Source organism: Nannobrachium achirus (genome assembly GCF_963921795.1).
Source record: "Nannobrachium achirus genome assembly, chromosome: 19".
Taxonomy (NCBI): Eukaryota; Metazoa; Chordata; class Actinopteri; order Myctophiformes; family Myctophidae; genus Nannobrachium; species Nannobrachium achirus.
In genome coordinates, this window is record NC_137826.1 from 46,178,151 (window position 1) to 46,202,730 (window position 24,580).

At 42.4% G+C, this 24,580-nt stretch overlaps 1 protein-coding gene across 1 annotated transcript; it reads right to left on the minus strand.

Annotated features, from left to right (window-relative positions):
* Positions 1-343: 343 nt before the first annotated feature.
* Positions 344-23,376, minus strand: kif20a (kinesin family member 20A; the record flags this gene model as incomplete). Its single annotated transcript, XM_080748635.1, has 18 exons — positions 344-715; positions 2,685-2,822; positions 10,483-10,574; positions 11,990-12,230; positions 12,793-12,895; positions 15,587-15,726; positions 16,208-16,372; positions 16,875-17,043; positions 17,264-17,407; positions 17,801-17,875; positions 18,404-18,515; positions 19,227-19,439; positions 20,405-20,513; positions 21,089-21,264; positions 21,836-21,974; positions 22,509-22,628; positions 22,727-22,855; positions 23,224-23,376. 18 exons carry the CDS (start codon positions 23,374-23,376, stop codon positions 344-346), a joined length of 2,790 nt encoding a protein of 929 aa, XP_080604761.1.
* Positions 23,377-24,580: the final 1,204 nt, after the last annotated feature.

A 24,580-nucleotide genomic window follows, 5' to 3' on the forward strand; every position in this document is an offset into this window, starting at 1 on the left:
CACTCAAGTCTCCCAATCAACCAGAGCTGTTGGTATAGCAGATACCAGCCAAACAATGCCTTGATCTCAATTTAAAGCATAGCATTGTAGAAACATTGTGCAATGATACTTGCACGTGATACATACATGCAAATATATATATGTATATACATTCAGCAAAAAAGCACCACCAATAATATGTGAACAAGACTGAATTTACCCATTAAAACCGGGGAAAAAGTATCTGGGTCACTTCGATTTTTGCTTTGAACCTTTTAGAAAAATCTTCAAAGTGAGAACAACCGATTTGAAATCTTGAGAACAGAGTCCGAAGGCATTCGTTAGAATCAGCCCTAAGGTGTTCTCAGTACTTGCGTCCACGCGGGGTCGTGAAGGCGGGGCTGTTGACCAGCGGGGACTGCTGGCGGGAGCGCAGGATGCGCGAGGACGGCGTGAGGTTGGCGCCGTCGTCGTGGTGAGCAGCGTGCATGGGGTTGCATTTGCTGCGCGTGGGAGTACGCAGGCTCTGAGGGAGCAGGCCATGCAGGAAGGGCCTCTTGCTCTCTACCGGGGGCTGGTTCTCACAGTTGGCTCCGCAGGCCCTCTTCTTGCAGGAGCGGCTGCCGGCCTGGTGGTCCGAGGAGGAGGACTGCATCTGGGCCAGGCTGTCGGCCTGCCGCCGCAGGTCAGCCTTGACCAGCTGCAGGCTGTTCTGGAGCTCCACCAGGATCTGGTCCTGGGAACGAGCCGGCCCATAGGTTAGTTAGCAATCAGTGTTGGGGGAGGAGGAGGAGGGGACAGTGGATAAGATGGACATGAGGGAGGGGGGGGGGACAGTGGATAAGAGGGAGAAAGTGATTGAGAGGAAGTGAATCAAGGTCCCAACCGATGGCAGATTTGAGTCTGACAATGAATGCCAATCAAAAATAGACAATCAACAAGCTCACATTGCAACACATTGTGAACTTGTTGATCAGCTATTGAATCCTTTGAATCATGTTCGCCAGACACAATACCCAAAAGTGAGACGCCAGTGGTTAAAATATATTTGGGACATCAGCTGCATAATTGTCTATATACCGATGTTAACAAAAGCCAAATAATGGACGATAGATCAGCTTATATATCTCAATCTGGCTCTGGAGTGGAAGTGAACGATTGGATGAAAGGAGGAGAGAAATGGAAGTGAACGATTGGATGAGAGGAGTGAAATGGAAGTGAATGATTGGATGAGGAGTGAAATGGGAGTGAATGATTGGCTGAAAGGAGGAGTGAAATGGAGGCCTAGGAGCAAGCAAGCAGAGGGAGGGGTCAGAAACAGCTAGCGGATGTGGAAGCATCCGGTTTGAGAGTTAAAACCCGACTCAGAGCAGAGGAGATGAACAGAGAGGCAGACTGAGCGAAGGGAGAGAGATGGGAGAGAAAGAGAAGGTAAAAAGCAATGGCTCATACAGAGTGCACTATATACTTCTTGTACGACAAATAGCAAAAAGAATATCTACGCATAGCATATCTACGAACACATTGAGAGCTGGTAGAACAGCTAAAAGTCGTTAAGATTCTTCTTTCCTCAATTCAATTCAGGTGAGGTGGGTAGATAATAGATATACAGGGTTCCCACATATTTTTACCAATTCATTTCCAAAACGTTTCCAGAATATTTAACCCAATTTCTAGAACTATATAACAATAATTCAGCTCAATAACAAGTCGCTTACTCCTATGTGCAATGCCCAAAGACAGGTAGTGTATGCCAGTGGTTCTCAACCTTTGCTGTGACCCCTGAAATAATCATATTTTAACTGGGGACCCCGGCACCCTGACGAGCACTAAGAGTTGAGGAATTTTGTATAACACGTTTCTATTGTGAAAATAGCAGATCTACATGCTCACAACGCCTCGGCTATTTTAACAAATTTTTGCCTCTAATATTTGACAATTTGGTCAGTGTTTAATTTGTCATTTCAGAGGTTTAACAAAATCAATAACCAAAGACAATGCATAGCTATTTTTTCCAGGACCTTCCAAGGACCCTTGATAAATTACAAAACTTTTCCAGTACTGGAAAATATTTTTCTAATTTCAAAATATTTCCAGGAATTTCATGACCGTGGGAACCATGGATATACTACTGGCATTCCAGAGGAACAGCTATCGTGTGTTCTTTGTGACCTGGGAGTTGTGGAGGATGAGTTTTGTTTTGTTTTTCATTGTCCACTGTACAATGATGTAAGAAATTCTTCCAGGACAAGAATCCAGATTTGATGTCTGAATGTTGTATAAGTTGGTGGTTCACTAAGGAGGTTTTTTGTTTTAGGAAACTTCATAGAGAAGACATGGCAGCAGTTGCTCTGAAGAACGTTTCCGTAACTCACAGCAATATGTTAATGTATTCTATTTGTGGTGTAATCTTGCTGTATGTTCATTTTGTGAGCGTCTTGTACAACTGTGCGGGCTGGACATCTTGTGTTGCAGGACACTAATAAAAGTTCTATGATCTATCTAATACATACTGGTAGAGAAGTAGCATCAAAAGTACAAGTATATTTACAGAGAAAGAAGGTGCGGGGGCTGGGGACAGAGGATGCTACTATCAAGGAGTTAATATATAGTTAAGGAGACATACCGTATATAGACGTATGGTACCCGTTTGAGAGGATGCTACTATCAGGGAGTAAAGGAGACATATTAGAGACGTATGGTACCTGTTTGGCCAGCGTCTCGTCAGCAGCAGCCAGGTTCCTCCGCAGCCTCTCTCCTCCGGTGTTGCGGCAGCAGGCTCTCTCACTGGACTGCAGGGTGGCTCCCATCCTCTGCAGGTCCACTCGCAGCTGACGCAGGTTCTGTTTATGAAGGAACGGGGAAGTCCAGTTAGGAGGAGCAAGGTTATTATAGTTAACTAAAACTAACAAGATTTAGTTAACTGAAATAAAAAATAGGCTAAAAAAACTAAACAAAACCAACAACAAACTATTGTGTGCCTACAAAACAGAAACAAATAAAAATCATTGAGATTTATTTTTTCTAGACGAGCAATGCTAAATTGAAGAGGCAAAAATATATATATACATTTCAACTTTCCTCCCCCAAATCTGTATTTGCGACCGTCAGGGAGCAGTTTACTACCAGTAAGACTCCCTAATCGGGAGACAAGCGACCGTTGGTCGCTTATCTCCACAAATATCACAACCTCCACCTCTCACGTCATACGGGTAGCCATAGTTACACCTGGAATGTTGAATCTCCATATATGGAGATAACCTACGCATCACACAAAGTCTGACCTCACCAGCCCATACTTGGGCATGGACGACTTATATCTCCATATACGGAGATGGCCATATATGGAGATACGATGACATCACAGAGTCCACAGCTGATGATGTGGCGTGATGTCATACAATACACAAACAAGCCCTATATAAAGGGGCAATTCTCACCAGGGAAGAGAGCATTGCCTGGAATGTTGAATCTCCATATATGGAGATAACCTACGCATCACACAAAGTCTGACCTCACCAGCCCATACTTGGGCATGGACGACTTATATCTCCATATACGGAGATGGCCATATATGGAGATACGATGACATCACAGAGTCCACAGCTGATGATGTGGCGTGATGTCATACAATAAACAAACAAGCCCTATATACTGATGCGATACGATGACATCACAGAGTCCACAGCTGATGATGTGGCGTGATGTCATACAATAAACAAACAAGCCCTATATACTGATGCGGAGATATGAGCAGGGCAAAGGTGTGACGTGTGACCAACCGACCGACCGACCGACCGACCGACCGACGGACGGCCGGTGGAGGTTTTCATAGTAAGCTGCTCCCTGACGGTCGCAATGAAAACCTCCACCGGCCGTCCGTCGGTCGGTCGGTCGGTCACACGTCACACCTTTGCCCTGCTCATATCTCTGCATCAGTATATAGGGCTTGTTTGTTTATTGTATGACATCACGCCACATCATCAGCTGTGGACTCTGTGATGTCATCGTATCGCATCAGTATATAGGGCTTGTTTGTTTATTGTATGACATCACACCACATCATCAGCTGTGGACTCTGTGATGTCATCGTATCTCCATATATGGCCATCTCCGTATATGGAGATATAAGTCGTCCATGCCCAAGTATGGGCTGGTGAGGTCAGACTTTGTGTGATGCGTAGGTTATCTCCATATATGGAGATTCAACATTCCAGGCAATGCTCTCTTCCCTGGTGAGAATTGCCCCTTTATATAGGGCTTGTTTGTGTATTGTATGACATCACGCCACATCATCAGCTGTGGACTCTGTGATGTCATCGTATCTCCATATATGGCCATCTCCGTATATGGAGATATAAGTCGTCCATGCCCAAGTATGGGCTGGTGAGGTCAGACTTTGTGTGATGCGTAGGTTATCTCCATATATGGAGATTCAACATTCCAGGTGTAACTATGGCTACCCGTATGACGTGAGAGGTGGAGGTTGTTGCGACCGTCAGGGAGCAGTTTACTATGAAAACCTCCACCGGCCGTCCGTCGGTCGGTCGGTCACACGTCACACCTTTGCCCTGCTCATATCTCCGCATCAGTATATAGGGCTTGTTTGTTTATTGTATGACATCACGCCACATCATCAGCTGTGGACTCTGTGATGTCATCGTATCGCATCAGTATATAGGGCTTGTTTGTTTATTGTATGACATCACGCCACATCATCAGCTGTGGACTCTGTGATGTCATCGTATCTCCATATATGGCCATCTCCGTATATGGAGATATAAGTCGTCCATGCCCAAGTATGGGCTGGTGAGGTCAGACTTTGTGTGATGCATAGGTTATCTCCATATATGGAGATTCAACATTCCAGGTGTAACTATGGCTACCCGTATGACGTGAGAGGTGGAGGTTGTGATTGCGACCGTCAGGGAGCAGTTTACTATGAAAACCTCCACCGGCCGTCCGTCCGTCCGTCCGTCGGTCGGTCGGTCGGTCGGTCACACGTCACACGTCACACCTTTGCCCTGCTCATATCTCCGCATCAGTATATAGGGCTTGTTTGTTTATTGTATGACATCACGCCACATCATCAGCTGTGGACTCTGTGATGTCATCGTATCGCATCAGTATATAGGGCTTGTTTGTTTATTGTATGACATCACGCCACATCATCAGCTGTGGACTCTGTGATGTCATCGTATCTCCATATATGGCCATCTCCGTATATGGAGATATAAGTCGTCCATGCCCAAGTATGGGCTGGTGAGGTCAGACTTTGTGTGATGCGTAGGTTATCTCCATATATGGAGATTCAACATTCCAGGCAATGCTCTCTTCCCTGGTGAGAATTGCCCCTTTATATAGGGCTTGTTTGTGTATTGTATGACATCACGCCACATCATCAGCTGTGGACTCTGTGATGTCATCGTATCTCCATATATGGCCATCTCCGTATATGGGTCAGTGACGTGACGCCCCAAAAAATGTGTTTTTAAAAAAACTTTAAATTGCAGGCATAAAAGTTATTTACTTTTGTTCTACTCACTCTCAACCTTATGGAAATACATTTTGTTTTTAGATATTTTATTGGAATCAGACTTTATTCAGCAGTTTGTTGTACTTGTGCCTAAAATCGTCATATGGTGTGACATGAAAATAATTGTTCATAAAATGAAAATGGAGTACATCTTTCTTAAGTTACTCACTTTATCAAAGTCCTTTATCATAACTAACCAGTGATCCACTATAGTTTTTTGAAAATTAATTATATCTGTATATTTTTTTCATAATCGACACTCTGTGTGAGGCCCATGTTCATGATCTTACAACATATTTTAAATGTATTCTGTCAAAACTTTCTCTAAAATTACACAAATATTTGTGACTCTTCCTGATAATATTCTCTATGTAATCCATAAACATTTTTTTGGTTTAATCATTAATAAAGGTATGATTTCTCACTATTTGGAATGTCACACCAAATGATTTAGTGTCACACCGTATGATCATATCTTCATGTGTCAAAGCAAACTGTGTTTTAACCTACCTATTAGTGAGTACTGAACTTTACTGATTGATTAAACAATTACCCAGGATAACATGGCCTTAATATTTCTGAACAGGATATTATTGTAGGGCTTTAACATGGGATAAGAAATAATTGTAGTAGTAGATGGATGATGAGGATGTGCACAGGAATGCTACGCACACCTAAGTCTTCTGCCGGCCCACGGCAGAAGGATCCTAAAGGGACAATAAGGCGCATAGCCACACTTGGAGCCAAGGCATTGAAGGCAACATTTTATTAACACCAATTAGTGGAAACAGAACTCAGCATTCAGGTAAATTGCTTTTTTCCGAAGTCTCTTGAACTTGAACACAGCATTTTGTGTTGAACAAATGTAATTAGGAATCATGACATTACACCACATCTCCACTAGCTAAAGAGTGCTGGGTTGCGCAACTCTGAAAATAGCTGATCTACAAGCTCTCGCAGCACAACGTGTTGAGAGCTTGTAGATCAGCTATTTTCGCTAGTTTTGTCTCGGGTCCTACCTTAACACTGTCCACTGTCCAGTCCAGTGAGTCAAAGTACAAAAGTATTAGATCAGATTAGATTATACATTTAGACTGTATTGTACATCAGCCAGTCGTATTTGGTGAGGGTAGCAAACCGGCTGCCTTGTTGCGGTTCTGCTATGCCACAGACAACCTCCTGCTCTTCGTAGAAAATGCAGTCTCGCCCCTTTGGCTCCTCTCTCCTTGCTGGGTCATTGTTTAGTTTCTCCCTGTACTTTCTCGTTCTCTCAGCACTTGTCATTTTCCAGCTGACAAAAGAAAATGGAATGTATAGTTTAAGACAAAGAGAAAATATTGTTTAGATTGAAACAATATGTTAAGGTTTCTGTGAAGGGGTTTCTGCTCTGTCTGATGAATTTGAAGTATCACTGAATGAAGCTAAATTACATTTTATGTAAAAATGTTTAAAACAAATGTTTAAATGTACAAAAGAAACATGGAACTTTGTTATTTGTTGTTATATCTGTAGTTAAATACAGTATAAATCATATGGTGTGACAGTCAAGTCATATGGTGTGACAAGCAGACATGTCACACCATATGATTAAGTGTCACACCATATTACTGTTTTCTCCATTTAGGTTTACCTTGAGGCTACTATGTACACATTAGCCTAGATCTACATGGAAATATGACCAAAACCTCAAATAACTTAAGCTTTTTTTTAAGAAAAGGTGTCACACCAAAAGACATCCAGAATGGTGAGTTTGTCAACGTTTCAACAAGATGGCATTTCATGAAAATGTTAAAATCATAACTCACCTCAGACACCTGTCTTGCAGTTGTGCTGGGAGTGCTGAATAGCCTTACAGAAGAAGGACCTCTCTAGCCAATAGGTGTCCAAATAATTGCCTGTTTAATTTTTCCAAACTAGTGTCACACCAAATGATTTTGGGTTGGGGGACAAAATGTTTTTGATCAGAAATGACTGAAAACATTATGCTTTGACTTTGAAAAGATATAGGCTCAAAATAGACATTTTTTTTAGCCTAAATTCATTTTCAAATGATTTTTAGCAATTCTTTTTCTTAGTTTTATTCAAGTTCCCACTTTGAGAAACAAGGTCAGGACAGTCACACCATATGAGTTTTGCCATGTTTGGTTGAAGATTCTGAAGAAATGAGGAATGAAATGTTTTAATCTTGAGTAAGTTCACATAAAGCTTAATGTCCTGCACAATATTCATAAGGTTTTTGACAAATATATTTTTTATTTATACATGTTTGACACCGAGGACAGCGAAAACGTTACGTCACGTCACCCACCCATATGGAGATATAAGTCGTCCATGCCCAAGTATGGGCTGGTGAGGTCAGACTTTGTGTGATGCGTAGGTTATCTCCATATATGGAGATTCAACATTCCAGGTGTAACTATGGCTACCCGTATGACGTGAGAGGTGGAGGTTGTGATATTTGTGGAGATAAGCGACCAACGGTCGCTTATCTCCCGATTAGGGAGTCTTACTGGTATTTGTGGAGATAAGCGACCAACGGTCGCTTATCTCCCGATTAGGGAGTCTTACTGGTAGTAAACTGCTCCCTGACGGTCGCAATGAAAACCTCCACCGGCCGGCCGTCGGTCGGTCGGTCGGTCGGTCACACGTCACACCTTTGCCCTGCTCATATCTCCGCATCAGTATATAGGGCTTGTTTGTTTATTGTATGACATCACGCCACATCATCAGCTGTGGACTCTGTGATGTCATCGTATCGCATCATATATATATAGGGCTTGTTTGTTTATTGTATGACATCACGCCACATCATCAGCTGTGGACTCTGTGATGTCATCGTATCTCCATATATGGCCATCTCCGTATATGGAGATATAAGTCGTCCATGCCCAAGTATGGGCTGGTGAGGTCAGACTTTGTGTGATGCGTAGGTTATCTCCATATATGGAGATTCAACATTCCAGGCAATGCTCTCTTCCCTGGTGAGAATTGCCCCTTTATATAGGGCTTGTTTGTGTATTGTATGACATCACGCCACATCATCAGCTGTGGACTCTGTGATGTCATCGTATCTCCATATATGGCCATCTCCGTATATATAAGTCGTCCATGCCAAAGTATGGGCTGGTGAGGTCAGACTTTGTGTGATGCGTAGGTTATCTCCATATATGGAGATTCAACATTCCAGGTGTAACTATGGCTACCCGTATGACGTGAGAGGTGGAGGTTGTGATATTTGTGGAGATAAGCGACCAACGGTCGCTTATCTCCCGATTAGGGAGTCTTACTGGTATAGGGCTTGTTTGTGTATTGTATGACATCACGCCACATCATCAGCTGTGGACTCTGTGATGTCATCGTATCTCCATATATGGCCATCTCCGTATATGGAGATATAAGTCGTCCATGCCCAAGTATGGGCTGGTGAGGTCAGACTTTGTGTGATGCGTAGGTTATCTCCATATATGGAGATTCAACATTCCAGGTGTAACTATGGCTACCCGTATGACGTGAGAGGTGGAGGTTGTGATATTTTTGGAGATAAGCGACCAACGGTCGCTTATCTCCCGATTAGGGAGTCTTACTGGTACATTTTCTATTATTGCGACCGTCAGGGAGCAGTTTACTATGAAAACCTCCACCGGCCGTCCGTCGGTCGGTCGGTCACACGTCACACCTTTGCCCTGCTCATATCTCCGCATCAGTATGACATCACACCACATGTGTACACAAACCTTTGTGTACGTTGCTGTGGCAACAGTCTGTTGTTGCTGGTTTGTTAGTGTACGTTAGCAACCACCTTAGCAACCATGGTTTTACCCTAGCAACCAACTGTTTACCCTAGCAACCAACTGTTTACCATAGCAACCATGTTTTTTTACCCTAGCAACCAACTGTTTACCATAGCAACCAGATACGCAGAGCAGGGATCTCCATATATGGGCATAAACAGGTGACATCACACTGATGTCAGATACTCAGAGCAGGGATTTCTCCATAATATATGGGCATAAAAGGGATTCTGTTAGGGATCTCCATATATGGGCATAAAAGGGATTCTGTTAGGGATCTCCATATATGGGCATACAAGGGATTCTGTTAGGGATCTCCATATATGGGCATAAAAGGGATTCTGTTAGGGATCTCCATATATGGGCATAAAAGGGATTCTGTTAGGGATCTCCATATATGGGCATAAAAGGGATTCTGTTAGGGATCTCCATATATGGGCATAAAAGGGATTCTGTTAGGGATCTCCATATATGGGCATAAAAGGGATTCTGTTAGCTGTTAGTGATCTCCATATATGGGCATAAAAGGGATGCTGTTAGGGATCTCCATATATGGGCATAAAAGGGATTCTGTTAGGGATCTCCATATATGGGCATGAAAGGGATTCTGTTAGGGATCTCCATATATGGGCATAAAAGGGATTGTATCCCAGATGATGCCCTGTTAGGAGATCCACACTAACAGAATCCATATATGGTCCTACCGACAGCTGCTATAAGCCAACCCTGGCGATAAGGTCTGAGTCGAAGAAATGCTTCTTTCCTGGCAAGAATTGCCCCTTTATACTGTAGGGCTCGTTTGTGTATTGTATGACATCACGCCACATCATCGGCTGAGGACTGTGTGATGTCATCATATCTCCATATATGGAGACATAAGTTACTCATGCCCAAATATGGGCTGGTGAGGTCAGACTTAGTGTGATGCGTAGGTTATCTCCATATATGGAGATTCAACTTCAATGAGTAACCATGGCAAACTGTCAACTGCCCGTATGTCTTGATAATTGGTAAAACAAATTTTTTGGCCTATTTGTGGAGATAAGCGACCAACGGTCGCTTATCTCCCGATTAGGGAGTCTTACTGGTTACAATTAATGTGTTTGATTAACTGTTGCACAGGGTGTGGTCGTGACCGGTCAGAGTGTGTTATGGAGGAGCGGTTGTTGTCCTCACCCGTTGGCAGGTCTTCAGCTTGCGGTCGGAGGTGTTGGTGAGGGTGCCCGTCGGGCCTGGTATCGCCAGCTGGACCTCCAGCTTCCTCATCTCTGTGGAGACATTTCAATAAGACACCGTTCACCTCCCCAACACCTGACATCTACTGATGAATACACCTCAATGAAGGAAACTAGATTATGTAATTAATAACTTGAAAAGCTAATTAATCACTGGACAAGCCGGCATCCCTATATCCCCCGTCATCGTAGCTGAAAAGTTTCAAAAAGTATCCAAATACTGTCAAGCTTGTTAGACAGGCTGTTTTCACAATTTGTCGTACGACGAGTATGTATTTAATTCAATTCCATTCAATGGAGCTTTATTGGCATGAGAAAACATACGTTTACAATGCCAAAGCAAGTGTCAAAACATCAAACAATTTAAGAAAATGGGGAAGTATATACAGTTGGGGGGTCACATTGCCACGTTACATGTTATACCATATATACAGGGTATGTTTTTTGAAACAAATAGCAGCAATCTTTCAGGATTTTGCACTCACTTTTGGGGCAAGTAGCAGCATTTTCCCCAAAACGATTTAAATAGCATACAAGAAGATGTGTTTAAAGGGGAAGACCACCCATTTTCAATATTGAAATATGTCATTAATATACCTTAGAGGAGTTGTGTGGAAATAGAAAAATAAGTTCCCCCTCTTCTGTGTTACCTAGAACTGGAGGATTGATTTTGGGGTTTGTATTGTAAAGTACAATGTGTGATGTCATCAAGTTGTACTTTACAATACAAACCCCAAAATCAATCCTCCAGTTCTAGGCAATACGAGGTGTTTCTCTGGCAAACACATGGACATTGTATTTGAACACATGAACACAGAGAGTACACACAGTATTGATACAATCGAATATTTGCATTACAAAACGATTCGCCACCGATGATTTGCTTCGCAAAGCGATACAAAGTCAAACGATATGATATGTTGCAGTTTACATATCGGATACTTCGATTGTTGAAATTAAAATCGATGCATCAATGCAGTTTATCGTTACACCCACTAGTACAGTGGGTTAGGGTGCAGGAAACACATAATGATTAGTAGTCCTTAAGGTGGTTGTATTCCATTGGCCAACCTTGTTTTGTCACAATAAATACAAGTTGGGATGAAAATGTGTTGGAACACATTTCAGCACATTATGCCATGGCATGTAATATAATGGAACAGAATATTACGGTAACATTTTAAAAGGTTTTGACCTTTGTTTTCTTTTCTACTTATGGTCAGTGTTCTTTTGTTTTAGAGCGGTGCTAACAGCTCCTACGCCTGGCTTTGTGTGTATGTACGAGTGTGTCCATATGAGCATGTGTATGAACACGGTATGTCCGTATGAGCACGGAACTCCATGTATGGCGATAACCAACGTCACAGACGTATGAGTGTCCGTATGAGAACAGATTTGTACTCATACTTCTTAAATAAATCGTATTTGACCCCCTCAAAAAAACACACCTTGTGTTTTGAGCATCAGCTCGGCGCGGCATTGTGTGAGCTCTGCCTGGATGCTGGCCACCTCCACGGTGTTCCTGGCCAGACTGCGCTGAGAGCGCCTCAGGACAGGCAGGGCCTCGGGAGGCTCCATGGGAGGAGGCATCAGCAAAGACTCAGAAGCCTCTTTCTTCACAGATTTCCTCTCCGATTCTCTCCTTTTCTCCAGCGCTTCGGTCAGCTCCTTGATCTCCTCATCGCGCTCCTAGGAGAGAGGAGAGACAGGACAGTTCAACGACTTGAACAACAAACAGCTCAATAGTCCCTACGAGTGATGGTGTGACTGAAGCCAGTGGTTCTCAAAGTGAGTTCCGAGAGGGGCCCGCAAAGGTCCTTGAGTGTGTTTCAAGGGGTCCCCCTCCAGCAAAACAAGAAACAGTTTATCCATTATAGTTTAACCACTTTTCAAGTTCTGCATGGTGATCATGAGATAATGTGTGATCACAGGTGTATGTCGTCTGTCAGGTGGAACCCTCATGTGTCCACAACCGATACTGTTCAGGATTCAAATAAAAAAATAGCAGATCTGCAAGCTCGAAGCGCATTGCCTTGTGCCGCGCTTTGAGCTTGTAGATCTGCTACTTTTGTGTGACACAATTCATTTACTAAAAAGTTAAAATATGGAGATAAGAGGTTTTGAATGTGTGTGAATGCGATGAGCAGGCTGGTTAATGGCAGTATGGCAGGTCTTGTGTTGATGGGTATGTGTGTGAGCAGTGAGCACTAGGCTGGTAAAGGGCAGTGATGTCAGGTGGATTGGGACTCACCTCCAGCTGTCCAATGTAGTATTCTTTCAGGCTTTTCTTCAGATTTTCGATCCTGGCCTCAAACCTCTCCTCTAGCATGTCTCTTTCCAGCTCCAGGCGTTCACTGCAGGAGTTGAGAAATGTCACCGTTAACTTTCAGTAAATGGTATAGTATCAGGTAGGGAAACAGTATTGTCTGGAGTCCCCCAGGGTTCGATTTTGGGTCCTTTATTATTTCTTATCTATATTAATGATTTACCTTCTGTATGCTCCAAGTTATTTCCTATCATTTTTGCTGATGACACTAATCTGATCATTACACACTCTGACTTCCATTCTCTGATTTCAGAGGCCAACAAAGGCATGGAGCACATTTCCAAATGGTTCCAAGCAAATAAGCTATCCCTAAATGTGAAAAAAAACTAATTTTATTCTTTTTGCTGGCAACAAAAAGTATTGTAATATGATTGTAAAATTATTATAAATGATACTGAGATAACACAAGTTACCTCTGTCAAATTCTTAGGAGTTCTAGTTGACGATAAAATCAACTGGAAAGAACGCATCAATCTTGTTTGTAATAAAGTGGCTAGATCACTCGGTGTCATCAGGAAAATTAGTATTTGATAAATCAAAAATGTCTACTTACTTTATATTATAGCTTGATTTATCCTCACTTAACATACTGCAATATTGTCTGGGCAAGTACATATGATTCATATCTCCATAATATTTATCTACTTCAGAAAAGATTTGTCAGAACCGCTACTCATTCAAAACGACTTGACCACTCTACTCCACTTTTTAATAAGTTAAAACTTTTCACTATCTTCTAGATCAACACCTATCAAATATGCAATTTTATTTATAAGATCAAATATACCCCCAACTCCATTTCAAAACCTTTTAGTAACTACTTTCAAACAAATTCTCAAATTCACAATTATAACACCAGACAGGCTACAGACCTTCACCCCCCTTTTTACCACACTAGTCAAGGTCAATTTTCCCTAAAATACAGAGGTACTACCCTGTGGGACAAGTACTCCAAGGGTATACAACTCTCATCATTGAATGTATACAAGAATAAATTGAGGGTTGTACTGGTTAACCAATAATCTTGTTATGGATTTTTAGATATTGTTTTTTTTTTTCTTCTTTTCTATCAGGTTTTAATTATTTTTGTATGTATATGTATGTATCTTTATATGTATGTATTATATATGTTGTATGCATATATGTAAGTATGTGTATAACAAATAACATGTATTTGCAATACATGTTATTTCATATGTTTGTTGTATAGGTAGAGGCCTCATATAAGCCCTTTGGGCTTCTTGCCTCCTCCTAGCACTTTAATTGTTTTCTATTTCTGAGGAATATTTTTTGTATTTTAAAATGTGCTGAATAAAATCAAATCAAATCAAACTTCCCACAAGTCACAGAAAATAAATGAATAGACCCCATGCACTCTGTACATATAGAGCCGTTCTAGCACTATATGACTATAAAGATAGTTTAAAAAAAATCTCAAGTGGATGAAAGAGTCCACACCACAACTAGACAAACAATATTTAGTTATAGTTATACAAGTGCTTATGTTGAACGGCCCTCAACTCAGAGCGTACAGATGTAACCAAATGGACCCTTGGTGGGTTACATATTTGAACACTCTCAGAGTAGAATTAACACTGCTGGTTGTTTCTATGTACCTAATACTATGGACTATAGTATTGATGTGATCCATGGTTTTATAATGTGTACCTGAACTTAGAGCTGTCACGATATGACATTTTACATGACGATTAATTGTCACTCAAATAATTGCGATTAACTATTTAATTGTGTTTTTGTCGTTGATAATTACATTTCTGTTAGGCTTGTAGGCTTTGAGGTTGCACATGGCAGATATGACACATAACCTTAATACACAAAGAAATTACTGACATGTTTGACAACTTTCTACTTAACTCAATAGCTGCCGGGCGCCGCTAGGTGCCGCTAGATTGCCAGCCATTCTCCCGTAGGCATTCACTATCACATCCGGGTCGCCAGCCTGAACTGGCTTGGCTTTTCACTCGAATGAGTGCTATGCTAGCGAGCCGGAGGAAGTTAGCTATCAGTTAGCAATCGACTATATCATTTTTTAGAAGAGCGATCTAAAGTTATTCAGCCGCCAAAATAACTTGTCTGCTGGCCTCGGAACACAATCCGGAGAAAATCCGCTGTAAAGATGTGTTTTTCTATTGGAGTGGGCGGCGTGCTGCGGCCTTTTCTTCCCATTACGTGCCGTGTAAACAGAATCGCGGCCTTGTGCTAGGATGCTAAATTAGACCGGGGCTTCGTTGATGCCTCCGATTATTTAATTCATTTTACTAAAGGAACCGAATAATGTCGGTTCTTGTAATCCTTAATACGTCTTGCTGAAACAGTGTTTTTTTGGGGGGGCTCTAAACTTTTTTCTAAACCATTTTCAATGGAATAAATCATCGGGACAAGTAGAATGGCTCATTGGGAAGCGGTGGAGGAGCCAGGACCACCCACGTCGCTACTAGCAGCTCAGGGTAAGCGAAATAGATTAAAAAATTAGTATTGGAATGGAAAAAAGAACCGAGATTATTCGGTTTTCGCACAGAAAGAGTTAACATAACATAACATTGATGGTGGAAATAGCCAATCTACAAGCTACGAGCCTGTAGATATTTCTGAAATGTATGTATGAAAAGTTTTCATCATTCACGATTATGACAAAATAATTGCGATTATGTCAAATAATTGCGATTACATGCTCATGTAATAATTGTGACAGGCCTACCTGAACTCGTTCTGCATGTTATTGATCAGCTCCATGGTCTCCTCCACCACCTCCTCCCTCACCCTGGCTTCCAGCAGCTCCTTCTCTGCCCGCTGCCGCCACACCTCTCGCTTCAACACGTCGATGGCCTCCAGCAGCATCTGAAGCACAGCAGTGATTGATTGATTGAATACTTTGTAAGACAGAAATTTCACATCACTTAGACAGCACTAACTGTTATATTACCTATAACCTTACACATGTGGCTGTAGAATAATGATTCCTGTTGACATATCTTAATTTGATCTCGCAATGCTAGAGAGCACATTTCTCAGCACCAACTCCAGCTCAAAGAGAGTAAGAGATTTGCGGTTTTGACGATTACACAATATTGATATAAAAAAAATAAAAACAGATTTGTTCGATGGTTAAATGGTTTGAATGTTTTGTTTATTTTATAAAGGAGCTTATAGATCTGCCATTTTTGATGTGCAACATGCTTCCATTCATAGAAGACCATGCTGGCCTCTATGGAATCCAAATGACTGAAATCAATGGTGGTGACTGAGAATGTGCTTGTGATACTTTTACAGACAGAAAACCAAACCCTACATGAGGAAACCAGTAAATCCATGATCATACCCGGGTATTCAACATGGTGACGTCTCCTTCTTCCTCTTCATCAGCGCCCTCCTCTTCCTCCTCCTCTTCTTCCTCCAGGCCAGAGGCGTCGAGCGTGGAGGCGGGTTCGTTGAGGAGGGACAGGATGTAGGCCACTCTGCTCTTGGTAGACGGCCCGTGGACCAGCTGGAATTAAAACCACAACAGTCAGTTTGAACTAACTCACCCGCATGAAATCTTTCATCATAATAATAATTGGGATTGGGACGATAATTGTTTATCGTGATAAACAATGCTCACAATAATCGTTTTGGCAGACTTTTTAATTTCCAAGAGGGAGGGCATTCCAGAGTCGGAGATCTGAATCATGATTTTGTTTGTAGCCAGGAAAATGAGACATCTAGGAGAGCTTTGTTCGAGGACCTGAAATTGCACTGCGGTACATATGGCCCGAGTAGGTTGGAGATGGAGGGCCAGACCAGAGATGGCCATAAATGTAATGAATAATATTTTCTAATCAATTCTGAAAGAGATTGGAAGCCAAATGGGGGTCCGTGGCCTAATAATGCATATAAACCAGGGGAGGTCGTTGAAATGAAAAGGTTTGAGAACCAGTGGCCTACAGAGCACAGAACCACAGCCAGAGGAGATGGTGTGTGGAGTGGTGGAGAGTGGAGACTCATAGTACCTGGGTGGCGATGGCGGAGAACTTGAGAGCCTGGAGTGTCTCGTCGTAGATGGAGGAGCAGGGGTTGATGTTGACCACCATGCAGGAGGTGCCCCGGCCGCAGAAGAAGCCCTGCAGGACGCGCGTCAGCTTGCTGTCCCTGAAGGGGACCAGCTGAGGGGCTCTGGACCTGGAGATGATGTTAAACACATAACGTCTGACCGTCTGGGTTTTTGAGTGATGTAACATTAGATTTAGGTCTAGAATTATTTAACGCTTTAACTATTGAAAAATAGCAGATATACAAGCTCGCAGCGCGGCACTCGGTGTGAGGCACGAGCATAGCTGATATCCTTTAGCCTAAGTTAGGATTTTAACTATTTTGCCATGCACAAGGTGAGAGGCGTTACCTGTTGGTCTGGTTGTGTCTCAACGCTGCGATGCAGCGTCCCAGCGTGTGGAGGGAGGTGTTGATGTTGGTGGCTTCCTTCATCCTCTCGCCGCTGCGCTGGTCCTTACAGCGCTCTGAACCGGCCAGGTCACACACACTCAGTCTGCAAGGAGACAAGACAGCCAGGAGAGTGTTGGTACACAGTGTCATTTTAACTGGGTGCATTTGTTGCATTAATGTCACTCATCCTGCACTCTCTGCACGGTTTATTTATGGCAAAATGTGACATGGCGGGGCTTGTTGTAAGATCTAGATAACGTTAAGTAGACAGACTTTGTACGTGAGCAATGTAACACTGACTGACACATTTTTTGGAAATCACTAAATACTTATACTACTGCGCTATGCCAGTCTGTGATGAGAACACTGTGGCAAAGTATTTAAAAGGCACCAATTGATTTAACTAGAGGTCATTGTGACGATACAAACGAAACGAATGATGTACTGTATGATGATGACAGAGTAGTTTTAAGGACAGTGGACCATCACTACTTACTCGCTGATGCGCGTGGCCTGTCCCTGCTCAGCCTCTGGATGGACGTGCAGCACACGGAGGGAGAAGATGCTGTGACTGAAGAGCAGAAGAACAATGCATAATAAGCAACCACCCATGGATGTACCGTAAGCACCAAATAACAACCTGCACTCTCATGCAATGGCCTCTAATTCATGTTGGTTCATGTGTAGGTAGGCAAATATCTGTATTGTAGATTGTCACAATCTTTCTTTTTTGTAATACTTTTATTTCAACGTTGTTCTATGTAAATCACTCAATAGTTTTCTTATCTTTTTGCTACTTTTGTTGAGTCTGTCGCTTGCTGCGACCTGAGTTACTGCTGAGGCGAGTACTGGCTCTGGTTTTAAAAAGACACAGACCGCACACTGAAATGTGACTGGCTCAGTTTATTTATGTTTCAACTCGGCAAAGGGGCGGTCGAAGCGTAAATAAATTGACTGTGAGGTATGAGCAAGTCACACTCCAGCATGCTGACTCCATCTCTTTTTACCTGCCACGGACCAGTTTATGCAGCACCACTGCTTTCAGTCAGTGGATGTGCAAGCTATTTGTTTCTTTAGTGAAAGCTGTGGTTCTTCTAACCTGCGACTGGAGTTGCTGTTGAGGTGAGTGCTGGCAAAGCTCTGGTGTTGGCGGCCAGCCTTCAGCACCTTCCAGGCCTCCTCAGCACTGCGTACCTGGACCCAGGTCAGATCTAGAGAAAGGAACCGTAACAGGAGACAGCGTTACAATGAACTAATTTACTGCCATATCCCAAGTTTCCCATTGTTCCAGGCCATTAGATTCATTTAATTCAAAACAATCAAAAATTGGATTGCTAATCGGCCTTTCCTAAGTGCTCTGGTTTGTGACTGGAAACGGATATGCTTTTTTACTCCCTCTGTGTCAATCTCTCCTCCGTTCACTTCCTCGTTAGACAACGCTGAAGAAATGCTGCCATGGATTAAACTGTTTATTTTTTATTTATTTTTTGTGCTCACGAGCGGACCATGGCGTGCGCATGTGGACACACATGTGCCCACGTTAAAAGGTAAGAAAATCGCAGTGATCAAAATGTTTTAATGGCAGTAAATGAGTTAAGAGTTATGCACTGAAATAAAGTAAAATACTTTCAACTAATGGATTAAGCCTTTATTATTAAGCTCCGTTTCATTCTTTGTCGCACAACATTGTCATGCAAAAAAAAATGACAATAGATTATCAATCGATCCGTCTGTCATGTAGTGGCTCGAAATAGATAGAAAATCTTGAAATGTGAAAACAACTGACTTTAGAAGGCATTTGTAGAATCAGCCTCAGGTATTAATGGGTAAAATGATCGATGACCAATGATTGTGATAATGGACCAACAGCTGCAGCCCTGGTTCAGCTAGATAAACAGTGAGCCGTAGTAGGCGTTAGTTACCCTTCACGTAGGGGTTCCCCTGCTTGTCCTCGCTCAGCCGCAGGGTGTTTCGTTTCTTGGTGGGCAGGGAGGGCGGCGCCTCCAGCAGGTCGTACAGGAACTCGTTGTAGATCTCGTAGAAGGCCACCCAGATGGAGAACTGGACCCCGGCCTCCAGCTCACACCCTGCACTCTGAGTCAGGCTGTCTGGCTCTAGACACACGCTGTCACATTCTGCACACAGAGAGAGACACAAGCATTTAGCTTTATCCTTTAAGGTCATACGTTTGTTTTATGTAAACGAGGCAAAGATGTTGCAGTTCAATCAATGCTCAACTCCCCTCAAACAATGTGTGATAGTGGTTGGGTTTTTAGATCTCAATGACCTTCCACAACATGTACTTTAACCATTTGCTCTATCTAGGCCTTGTGCATGGATTAAAAAGAAACAGGAAACCCCACGACTGACTGATGCCATCTGTTACATTGATACCCTGCACTCCTGCAGAAGACCATTACGAATCTTTTCAACATTTAGCGATCTGTTACATTACCATCATTAAGGCTTTATTGGGGTTTTTTTATCAGAAAGAGAAAGCAATCTAGAATAAGAGAAGTGTATGATGAGTGTATATTAAAGTAGCTTGGTGTGCCACAACCAAACACATGATATGACCATGAATACAACCAACAGCAATAATTTATGTTTAGCTGGCATGAGTGTTTGCTACCAGAGACTTGCCAATACCCGTCTATAATGATCCAATGAAACACAGGTGCGGAGAAACCAGTCCAGCAGGCTTACAAATACTGTACAACTTTAGCCAGTGATTCTAGAGAACAGGTTTCAACTGAGCCATTGTTCAGGCAGGATGTGTGTGTGTGTGTGTGTGTGTGTGTGTGTGTGTGTGTGTGTGTGTGTGTGTGTGTGTGTGTGTGTGTGTGTGTGTGTGTGTGTGTGTGTGTGTGTGTGTGTGTGTGAAGTGAACAAGTGGTTGAGTGTGAGAGACACGGGATTAATGAGTATCGTTAAGTGAGTGTATGTGTGTGAGAGAGAGCGAGAGGGAAAGTAGGTGTGGGGCAGGCCCAGAACAATAGGTGCATTTCCTTTTGCTCTGTAAGAACATCATGTCCTGGTGTCTAATCTATTTGATGATTCCTGGTGTAATGCAGTGTAATCTATTTGATGGTCCTCCTACCCTCTAGCTGGGTAGCAATGTGACTTGTGAAGGTGGACATGCCGGCGACGCCACTGTCCTTACTGTCCCAGGTGCTGGTACCGCCGTGCCGAGAGCTCTGGCTCACCTCCTGTGACAGAACAGACACATGGATGAAAAGCACAATAAAATCTCATGACTGAAAACGTTGCGTTAGGCCAAGTCTTAATAATGTGTGATTTCATTTATAAAACAGAGTGAAAGGAGCTCCGCAGACACTGTGTGTGTTTCATTAACATTGAGCACAATATGTAAAATGAAGAAGTTTATGTGCTTAAAGTAACAAATAACAAAAAAGAAATAGGCTATGTACAAGCTTACCACACATCGCAGCGCGGCATGTTGTAAGCTAGTAGATGGCCTATTTTCCGTACATTGCAAGCTTCCATAGAAGACATGCTGACTTTTATGGAATCCAATTGACTGGTAAAGAAAAGAATTGCACTGGAACATAGAAACAATTAGCCAGTAGCTATGCCCCTCCCAAAAAGCTTTTGTCCAATGCTAGCTTAGAATAACTTCCTGCTTGCCAAGGTTTGCCTTGCCAACAGCCTTGGCAAGCTGCCGGTTGCTAAGCTAGCATTGGACAAAAGCTTTTAGGGGAGGGGCATAGCTACTGGCTAATTGCATGAATTCCATGAAAAATAAGGCATCTCTTCCGCTCACCTCTTTTAGCAGAGCGTCCCGTCGGCTCTCCTCCACGCGGACCTCGTTGGCGTCCAGCTGGCGGACGTCCTGGTGCATGACGGGCTTCAGGTCCACTGCGCCGTACAGACGACCCTGGACCTTCCTGAACACTGACACCAGCGCTCTGGGCAGCAGGCCTGCCTCTCTGCCTCTACCTGCACATCACAGCACAGTGTTAACGTTAACACTAAATGCAAGCATAAAGCATAAACACTGATGCTGATCTTTCCACCATTCGTATTCATTATCAAGTAAAGTTATTACATTATTCATAATCAAGTTAATAATTTATTTATTTCCATAATTGTTATTTGACTAATATGGCCACTGAGAGAAATAAGAATAAGTGAGTATACACGATTATTGCGACAAAAGAAATCACGATTTACAATATTATCGTGATAATCAAAATACATTATCCTGGGCGGAACGTTTGCCAAAAAATAGCAGATCTACAAGCTCACAACTGTCGTAAAAAAATACCTTTTACCAATTATGGAGGGTTTAAGTGGTACTGGATATGCAGCTCGGCAAATAAAAGGTGAATTGATCCCAGTGCATGACGGAGGACGATATTACGATAAATTAAATCTCCAGTCTCCACGATACAATTATTTTTTAATCATGATAAACGATAATACCGCTTATCCTCACATCCCCAGGCAGCATTAAGGGACACACAATTCACTGAGTGAGGGTGACAACAACAAGCAGCTAGTTGCTCACCCTGGATGGTGTAGGTCTTCCCAGAGTTGGTGACCCCATAGGTGTAGAGCAGACGGTTCTCCCCCTGAAGGACGTCCTTCACCATGCTCTTCATGGTGGCCTCATAGAACTCCTGCTGGCTGGTCTCTGGAGCAAAGATCTAAAGTAAACGCAAGAGAGATACCAAGATGAAGATGATCGTCGTCCAATGTTTACAGGGGATAAATATGAAATGTTTATGTCGCTTAAGAAGATATTGTCAGTTTGAACAGTGTCGCATACTCCTATTACTACCATTACAACAAATGACAAAGCATCGCTTCATCTACAGGCCCGTGATAATTCAGTTCACCAGTAAACAGCTCAATCCTGACTGTGTCCTTTTTTACTTAGGTGAGAAAACTCAAACTGTTGAGTACCCTTCTGTCATGTAGTGGTACTAGCTCTTATTTTAATTGCAGTGTGCACTAGTAATTACATCAAACAACAGGTGCACATTTAATAAAAAGTGTATTTGTCATTAGGTGTGAATTCTAATAGTATATCTGTCTCAGGTCAATCTTCTTCTGCAGCCAAGCTACGGTTTACAGTATGCTTTTTCAACATGGTTCCATAATGACTGTGGTTTGTGTATGTGAGGATGCACACACTGGTTTTAACCTGTGATAGATTGAAACTGTTACGTGAACGGTACCTTTGAGAAGCTGAACCTGTGGATGCTCTGGGTGATTCCCCTCTCTGCGTTCTTCATGTTCTGGGAGTCCTTGGGAGCCTTGAGCAACAACGTCTCGTCGTCCTGGATGTTGATACAAACCTGGAAGAAAGAGGACACACTGTTAGCATTGTTTTTACCAGCAGCTTGAAGACGTTTCAGATGTTCCGGTCAAAGTCATCATCATCTCTCTCTCTTACCTCTTCTCCTCCCTTCTCCTTCTCTTTGGCAGAGAGAGGTCTGACTCGAAGGAACACCTTCACTTTCTCGCCAGCGCTCCCTGCATCGCCGCTTCCACGTTTGGCGAGGTCAGGTTTGCTAAGAGTCTTCTAAAAATGGGAAGGGAGAAAAGAAAGTGAATCAGCTTTATTGTCACATCACAGGTTGCAGCTACAGGGCTGTAAAATAATGATGTGAATAGTACAGTGAGTGAGAGTATAAAACAGTAGTGCAACATCAACACACAAAATACATTTAGATAACTGTAAGTGACAGATGAGATTATCATGTGATAAATTACGTTGTATCGGAATGGCACAGACTGACGTTCTCAACGATATATCAGAATTTTAGGCAGTATATCGGCAGCTTTTCCGATACTCTCTCTCAGTATCAGTACAACTCAAGGCAATGCTATAGAGAGAGAGAAAAAAGCAACTCTGAGTAAATAAATAAGGTTAAACACTAAATTCCTCACCGACTCTTTGCCTGCACAGATGATGGAGAAATCGGGTACGGGGGGCATACGAGGACGGGAGGGGGCCCCGTATTCTGCAGCCGTGGACTCGAACACGTTCATGGGCTCTTCCTCGTCGTACGGGCATGGCGGAGACGTCACGAACATCGCCATGTCTACCTGCTGGGGGTCGAGATGAGACGCTGTTAGTGTTGACTAGAACTATCACATTGAATGAATGAATGAATATGAGCAGTGGCTGATGGAGAATTTAGTGAGATTTTCTTTATGAATACATTTTAATTTTGTCCAATCTGTATGGTGTGTTTATATAAAACAGTGCAGCTTTACAGTATAAACAGTATTTGCATAGTAATCATAGTTATAGACTCTGTAGTCTATTTTCAATTGAAAGGCATGAATGCTGTTTTTTCTGTAACAAGCTTGTAGTTTGTTGTTGCTTAATCCTTAATGTGTTCTGCATCCTCCCGTCATATTTTCCGTGTGTGTGTGTGTGTGTGTGTGTGTGTGTGTGTGTGATATGTTGAATTCCCACAGCAATGATATACTGTAGATTATTTGTAAATGTAATGTTCCACAGAGACACAGGTACAGTCAGTGACTCACAGAGTGAGAACTGGAAGGCCTTAACTTGTAAACAGTGGTGGACAGTAGCCATTATTAAGTGCATTTACTTGTCTATAGTAGTTAAACACATTTTTGTAGCACATGCATCACTCCAATCCACTAGATTTAACATTTCGTGTATCTCTTGGGAGCTTAATTTACAAAAACATAATGAAAATGAACCACTTCTTAAGCCCTATTTCAAATATATGGAAAATAGCCGATATCTACAAGTGTTTGTTTTGTTTTTTTTCAAAACAGCAACGCATTGATTAAAACAAATAAATAACCTTTTGTCCACCACGTACAGTCAGAGAGAGCGAGAACTTACACAGGATACACAACACAAACAAGTGACACTGGAAGTGATTACTCCTGAAATCAGCCGTTAGTTAGTAGCTCTAGTAGTCAACAATAAGGGCTCGCAACTCAAATAGTCCCATATTAAAATAGAGGAAGTGGTAGTGCAGAGGGAACAAAGCAGTGTCTGGAAAAATAAAACCAGGATGCAACAACGAACAACGGCCTAAATGAAATCACATGCTAAACATTAATAAGTGGTCGACGACGGCACACTAAAAAAAACACAAAGACAACAGCAACTCCTACTGAACTCAATTCAAAGGAGCTTTGGTGGCATGAGAAAACATATGTTTACATTGCCAAAGCAAGTGTCACAAGTACAATAAAAACAGTTTAAAATGGGGAACATAATATACAGTTGGAGGGAGTACAGCATTGTGTAAACAGA